Source organism: Pteropus alecto, unplaced genomic scaffold, assembly GCF_000325575.1.
Source record: "Pteropus alecto unplaced genomic scaffold, ASM32557v1 scaffold90, whole genome shotgun sequence".
Taxonomy (NCBI): domain Eukaryota; kingdom Metazoa; phylum Chordata; class Mammalia; order Chiroptera; family Pteropodidae; genus Pteropus; species Pteropus alecto.
In genome coordinates, this window is record NW_006429894.1 from 629,243 (window position 1) to 636,643 (window position 7,401).

General features: G+C 65.0%; 1 protein-coding gene across 1 annotated transcript in view; it reads right to left on the reverse strand.

The window, feature by feature from the left end:
• The window catches only part of INAVA (innate immunity activator), a 16,422-nt gene extending 9,039 nt beyond the window's left edge, over positions 1-7,383 (reverse strand). Inside the window, exons 1-5 of the mRNA XM_025044790.1 lie at positions 5,541-7,383; positions 4,414-4,633; positions 1,790-2,030; positions 887-1,003; positions 23-215 (exon numbers count right to left, since the gene is read on the reverse strand). Of these exons, the coding sequence (XP_024900558.1) occupies positions 23-215; positions 887-1,003; positions 1,790-1,936 (457 nt within the window). The 5' untranslated portion in view covers positions 1,937-2,030; positions 4,414-4,633; positions 5,541-7,383. The remainder of the gene's footprint in view (positions 1-22; positions 216-886; positions 1,004-1,789; positions 2,031-4,413; positions 4,634-5,540) is intronic.
• Positions 7,384-7,401: the final 18 nt, after the last annotated feature.

Below are 7,401 nucleotides of genomic sequence, written 5' to 3' on the forward strand. Positions count from 1 at the left end.
GCGGCGGCCAGGAGGGGCCCGCGGCGGCCCCTCCACTCGCCCAGGCAGCGCTCCAGCTCGCGCAGCTTCCTCTCCTCCTGCAGCAGCACGTGCTTCCGCTGCCGGCGCGCCTGGCGGCCCAGGCGCTCCTCCCGGCTCAGGCGCCTCGCCGCCTCGGCGATCTGCAGCTGCAGCGCCAGCTCGCGCTCCAGGCTGCTCAGGGGGTCCTGGGGGTCCTGCGGGGGAGGAAGATGAGGAGTGGGCGTGGGAGGCAGGGGTCTCGGGGACCCTGGGGACACAGGGAACGGCCCCGGCCGGGCGCTCCAGACCCTGCCCTAAGCCGCCCTCGTGGGGCAGAGGGTGGAGTGATGGGAGGTGCCCACGAGCAAAGCTGTCGGCCTGGAAAGCTGGCACAAGGGCCTCCCGCCAGCCTGCCCGCTGAGCCGGGCAGGGTGGGGACCAGGTGAGACACTTTCCCTCCTGACCCCACAGGGTTGGGCGGGGGAAACTGCTGCCACTCACGACACAGGGCAGGGCTCCGGGGAGGACCTGTGCCACCCCCACTCCTCCGTCCCCAGCCGAGGACAAGGACAGCCCCAGGGGCCAGAGTAACCTGTCAAAGCAGGCCGCCACCTCTCTCGGCCAGCTGCTGGGCTCCTAACTGATGTCCGCCCACTGGGGCCACCAATGTCCGCCCTTGAGTTCCTGGCTCTCTGCTTCCACATGGCCACCTGGGCTACGCCTTAGCGGGTGGCCCTCGTCCACTCGGAGCCACGCGCCCTTACTCGGGGTGATGGGTGGCGTGCATGCTGCCATGAGCCCAGGGAGGCACTGTGCCTCAGAAGCTGTGCCCAGCAGATGCAAGGTCCCGGCTCAGGGCCCGCCTTTGGGGACCGAGGTTCCTCACCTCCTTGGACAAGGCCTGCTCATCCAGCCTGTAGGCGGCTCCAACCCTGCGGCGGACCTTGGGGGCCTTCTCCCCTGGTTTGAGGGGATACTCGGCTGGCAAGACGCCCGTCAGCTCCTGCGGTGGGAGGAAGTTAAGCCAGGCCCCTCTCCACTCACTCGGCCCGTGGCCGGCCAAGGCGAGCCTGTCCCCCGGCCCGGCCCTGCCCACCCTCCACTGCACCCCGTCACCCGGGGTGGTCTCGCGGGCACCTTTAAGCCGCCCTCTGCGCCCCTGCCCCTCCCCTTCCAGCCCTGGCCAGCCTCATGCACCTGCACCTCTGCCTGCAGACTTCCGTCCCTCGCTCCCTGGGCCACCTGTGCCCTCAGCGGGGGCACCGGGCACCGTACCCCACACGATTTCCAAAGTTCTCCCTTCCCACAGCCCCAGCCTCCCAATACACAGCTCCGCAGATGCTTACGATTGTAGCCAACTGCAGTCGTGTTTTCAGGAATTCAGAAAGGACGTATCGGGCATCTCCCTCTCCGACGGATTTGAAGATCGGAGACCACATGACGGGCACAGGAAGGAAAAGAGTGAGGTCTCCGTGTCTCCCCCTCGCTGTCCCGATCCCTCTCCGCGGCTCTGTCCACGCACGCACACGCACGCATGCACACATGCACACATACAAGAGCACGTCCACGCACACGCACGCACGCGCACGCACACGCACGCACACATACGCACGCACACGCACGCCTCTCCTCCTGCCCTCTGTCTGGACGGGGCCAGCCCAAGCCCACAAGCTCGGGCCAGCCAGAGACAGGACATTCACAGGAGCCAGGCGGGGTGTTTCAACGCGGTGATTATCAAGCTGAAATTGAAGATGCCAGAGCTCCCGGCCTGACCCCCCCAGAGGGGGGCTCTCCAGCTCTTCCGGCATCCGCGCCCGCAGAGGGCCCCCGACCCTCCAGTCCTGGGGCGCCTGGGGCTGGGGGACTCCCCAAGCCACTCACCAGACTGCAGGATGATGCCGCTGTCGGTGCTGCTGACGTCGTCCTTGCTCTCCATGGCGGGTTTCTGGGAGGAGGGGGCACAGAGCAGGGGGAGGTGACACTGTCCCCAGCCTGGGCCAGGTCTCACAGGTGGCCTGGAGTTTCCCCAGCTTTTAGGAGATAATAAAAAAAAAAAAGCTGCGTGTAAACCCCCTGGGTCCAAACAGCGCTGAGTCAGACGCTGGAGGGCGTGGGGGTGGGGCCGTGTCTCTGGGGCAGGTGGGGTTCTCGGCACTGGCCGTACGCAGAGGGAAGGTTGGCTCTGTGGGCCTCACGGGCACACCTGTTCCCAACAGGCTCACTGGGGCCCTGAGCCCCCTGCCGCCTCCTCCCCCAAGGGGGGCCACGGCAGCGCTGGCACAGGAACCACTGGCCCTGGGGACAAGGTCAGTAAGGGAGAGTAAAAGGGCGGGAACAAGCCTCATGCACCTGCACCTCGGCCTGGGTGGGGCAAAGGGAAGCAGGAAGTGGACGATGTCCTCCCGGGATACAGCCGTCCCCATGGGGCTGACTGTTCTCGGCCGGAGGACCCGGGAGGCACGAGGCCCCCCTGCCACCCCAGTGCGTGAGGGCATTTCCAGAAGTGGCAAGGCACTGGGCACTCAGCTGAGGCCCTGGTCTGGGGCCCATACTGGCTCTGCAGGCCAGTTGTCATCAAGGCAGGGGCCAAGAGCTGTCCCAAAGCCCAAAACCACTACCCGGGCCACTAACCAGGACTAGGAGACCCCTCGGGGGGAGTCAGTCAGCCTGGATCCCCTACGCCCCACAGCCAAGGGGGCCCCGGGGGGCGCCAGGGTTGCTGGGTGAGCAGAGCAGACACTGCTGGGGACAGGAAAGGGCATGGCTACCGCTCTGCTCCCTGGGCTTGCGGACACTGCAGTGGCTCAGGTTCAGTCCACGCCAAAGCAGCACCTGCTGCCCGCCCCCTCCCCTCCCCGAGCCCACACCCCTGGCAGGCCCGGCTGGAGCGGAGCAGGGGCGGGGAGGGCGGGCCGGGCGGTCTGGGAGGCGAGCCCAGCCACCTCCTCACTGAGTCAGGCCCCGAGCGACAGGCCAGTGCTCCCGAGTTTCTGTCTGGAGCTCATCCTGCCTCCCGAGGGCACGGCCCCGGGTGGGGACGGCGGGGGAGCTGGGGGCGGTGGGCGCCACTGCGCGTCAGCCTCCAGGGAGAAAAGCGGGCCTTGGGAAAGGAGCATACAAAGCAGGGCAGAGGCGGGGAGCGGCCGGCACCCCAGCCCGCCGAGGCAGAAAGGGCAGCTCAGCCAAGGTTCGCTCGACCTGTGGACGGCGCCGGGCGCCGGCCTGCCCTTGGGGGTTTTGGCTCCCCGAGGACGCCCAAGGGGGCGGCAGGGTTGGAAGAGAATTTACGTGGGGCCTTTGCAAAGCTGCCCAAAACACTGGCGGTATGATCGGGGAACATCGGGGAAGGGGGCGTCACCTCTGTCCCGTTGATCCCTCCAGCCCCTCATCCTCCTAGGGATGAATGAAAACAGGGCAGAGGACAGGGCAGTGGGCAGTCACCCGCTTTCTTACCACCCACCTGGCAGCCTCCGACCCTCCGCAAGGCCAGGGCCAGGCCCCGCCAGAGCTCCCAGGCCAGGCGGCCCCAGCTAGCTGGGGGCAAGAGGGAGGATGTGGGTAGGAGCTGTTAATTAGTCACACTTGCTAATTAATTATTAGCCTGACGGGCAGCTCCAGGGACTGGGGGGGCTGGGCAGACACCCCTCGGCAGCCTCCTCCCTGGGGCTCCTGACCCCAGGTCGAGGCTCGGGGGCCCAGAGGGGCCCAGAGGGACTAACGTGCTGCCACACAGAGAGCCCCCGCCCTCAGCCCCCTGCAGCCGGGGGCCCAGATCAGACTTTGTCACCTCGCCTGGCTGGGTCTCCCCTCCTCACAGGGACAGTGGACACGAGGCCAAGGCCTTTTCTAGCCCCCACTCTGGATCCGGACACTGTCAGACACAGCCGCACAGCAGCCCCCCCTTGTGCCCTGCCCAGCTGTCCTCCACACAGTGGGGACCCCGCCCCAAGCCCACCTGCACCCAGGAGGGCACGGGTCTCCCACTGAGGTGCTTCAGGAACTGCTTTTCAGTAAAGCCAATTGGAGGACCCCCCCCCGCTGGCCTTCCGGTCCTCAGCCGTGGTCCTGGGCCCTGGGAAGCAGTCTGCCCGACTGAACAATGTCCCCAGAAAAGGCAGAGGAGAGAAGAAGGGCCATGTGGTGGTGGGGGGGGTGGTGAAGGAAGCCCAGGGCACCTCCCTCAGGCTGACCACAGGGGTCCTCCTGTGACAAATGTGCCCCCAGCCAGGTCCTGGCCCTCTGGCCCCCTCCCCCTCAGAAGTACACTGACAGGCTGCTCGTCTGGGCCACCAGCGCCCCTCACCCTGGGCCCCCACCTGAGGAGGGGGTGGTGGAGTCGGCCACAGCCGGAGACACACCCAGGCCAGCCTGCGCCCCGGTCCCAGGACCTGCCCCGCCCTGTCCTACCCTCACCTGCTTCTGCTCTTCAGTCCAGGAGTCCCGGAAGCAGCCCCTGTTCCCAGGTCAGGGGGCCGAGGGGCGTCACATGCCACCTTAGGGTCTCCCGGGCCACAGGGCAGCCTCCCGGTGCTCTCCCTCCGATCCGGATCCTGTCGTCCACGCGCGGGGCCCGCCAGAGCCTGGCCCGGTCCCTCCCAGGCTGCTGGCCCAGGAACCAGGTTACTTGTTGTGACTTGAGGCAGAGGGAGGAGCAGGTGAGCTGGTCCCTCCCTGAACAAACCTGCCCCGGCTGCTTCTGGGCCTCTGCACTTCCGGGAGCGGTGGCGAGAGGGGTGCCCGCCGAGGAACCCCACGAGGAGGCAGCGGGGGCCTGTCTTCGTGGCCCACGGGGGGTACTAGTGCAGCGGCCAAGCAGTGGGGGGCCCCCATGCTCTCTGCCCTGCCCCCGCCCTGGCTCCTGCCTCTGATGGCCACTGCCCTCCTGTGCCTCAGTTTCCCTTTCTGGAAATCAAGGCACGCAAACCCCCCAGGAGCGGGGGTAAGGGCCACTGTCCGCGGGGGGCCAGCAAGAAACTTATAGACCGCCAAGGGTAGGTCCTCAGTCCTCCCACACCCCAAAACTGACACCAAGACCTGAGCCCGTCTCTCCCCAGCCAGCTCAGAAACCTCAGGAAGGCAGTGACCCCAGCTCCCCGTGGGGAGGCCCGACTGCTCCTGCTTTTTATCCAGACACCGCCCCCCGGGGTCACCGAGGCCGTCGCTTCCCTGTATATGATTCCCACCCATCCTTCGGAGCACTGACCTGAACCCCAGTCCTGTCTGGCCCCAGGCCCTGAGCCCACTCCCCCAACTCGAGGGACCAGAGACCAAAATGGCATTTGTTTCCTACAAAAATTAGGCCTTTGGTTCTCCCACCCCGTTGACCCTCAAGCAAACACTGTTGGAATTCAGCCTGTTTTACTGGGGGACAAGGCTTAGGCCACCTGTTGCCTGTCCCCAGGGAGCTGAAAAGCAAATGCTGCAGATCTTGGCCTGCAGAGATCTGACCCCCAGACTGCACCCCACCACTGCTCTTTCTCCCCGCTCTCCAACCCTCCCACCACGGCCCTCCTCCCTGGGACCCCAGAACCTCAACACACCTCTGCATTGCTTCCCACCTCCACCCCCCAGAGTGGGGACCACCGACCGCTCCACCAAGCACCTCCTGTGGAGCACAGCGTGTCACACAGAGAGCCCCCCGCCCCCTACACACATACCCAGCTCACCTCCACATTCCTGCACACACCCTCTTTCCAAACAATGCTAGCCCAGTCCTCCAGGCTGACCATCCCCTTCCCTCCCCAGGCTGAGGCCGAGGGGCCCCAACAGGGGACAGTCCCTCCTGTGGTGAGGGGCCTGCAGCCCTTCCCTCTCCCAGCTCCAGGAAAAACAACAGCCATCCTACAGGTTTGTCACATCCTTCCAATGTCAAAACTGACACCCTCTCTCCACCTTGCCCATGCCCCAGCTCCAGGTCTGGGATGATGGAAGTTTCTAGAATCAGCTCACAGCGTATTTTTTGATGCATAAAATAAAATTAACAGAACCACTAAGAGAATCAATTATATTGAAACGCGATTCTAAAAACAAACAAACAAAAAATAGTAACATATGTGTTCCTCCATCAACAGCAAACAGGATCTCCCAGCTCATAATTTCATAGAAGTGTCGAGTGTGGACGTTTCAAGGCAGCTACAACTGCAGTGTGATATGGAACTATCTGTGAGTTCTGCTGACCCATGGCTTCTCGCCCTCATCGCCCAGGGCAGTGCTGAATTTCTGCTAAAGGTGGTGGAAAACAGAGATGTAGGTTTCCCCCCCAGGTACGAGCTGGCTACTCTCTCCAGACGCTTTAATGAGGACCCGTTAAGAGCCCCACCTTCCGGTAACCCCTATCTCTGAGTTCAAAGGCCCCTTGCTCCCTCAAAATCGCAGGCAGCATTTCCCAACCTAGCAGAATCTGGGGTTTGGAGCAGAACTGGCAAACCGACTGCTGGAGATCCCCTGGCCCACTGGATCTCACTGAGTGCCAGGCCGTCCGACTCCAAGTGCCAAGGGAAGGTGCGCATTCCAGGGGCTGGCTGGGGATCTGGGGCTCGGTGTCCCACTATCAGCCAGCCCAGGAGGGCAGCGGCCGGATGACCCAACTCCAGACCACCGGCTGGTGAGGACGCGGAGTCTCCCGCATCACATTAGAGTGCTCAGAATCTGCTCTGTAAGCGAAGAACATCTGCTTCTCTCCAGGGTTGTCGCTTCCTAAGGAAAAGCTGCCTTCGGCGCCCCGTCGCCTCCGCGCCCCCGCGCCCTGTCGCCCCCCGCGCCCCAACACTGTTTTAGGTTCCGTCTGCGTTTCCTCTGGTCCATGAGTGCGAGTTCTTCAAAGCCAGGGCCCGTCCTGCGTCTCCACCCCCCACCCGCACCCAGCACAGTCCAGTCCCAGGCGCCTGGATTCCACCGAATGAATTAACAATCAGCGGTCAGCGCGCGGCCCGCGGCGCGAACAGCGGGAGGGGAAGGGGCCGGGACCCTCCAGGCGAAGGGGGGGAGGGCGACGGCTCCTTGGCCATTTTCCCTCCACACTCTCCTCCCTTCCACTGGGAAAGGTGTTCGCCCCAGCGAGCGGCGGTGGCGTGGCTGGGACGGGGGACCCCGCCAGCCCGAAAGGCGCCCTGGAACCAGACCTCTGGCTTCCCTTAAAAGCCCCTTTGTCCGCTCCACCCTCTCCCCTCCCCCACCGCGCCCTCCGCATCCCGCGGCCCGGACTTTGCTCCTTTTGTTTGGCTGCTTCTGGCTTCTCGGAACCCGGCCGCGGGGTCCACGGCGCGGGGAGGGTCCCGAGAGAAAGGTGGCCGCGGTGGACACAGGCGTTCGGGGTAGAGACTCGGGATGCCCACCCCCCGTGCGAATTCCCCCGTGCCCTGTGGGCCCCCCCTCCGCTGAGGCCGAGAACTGCGGGTGCAG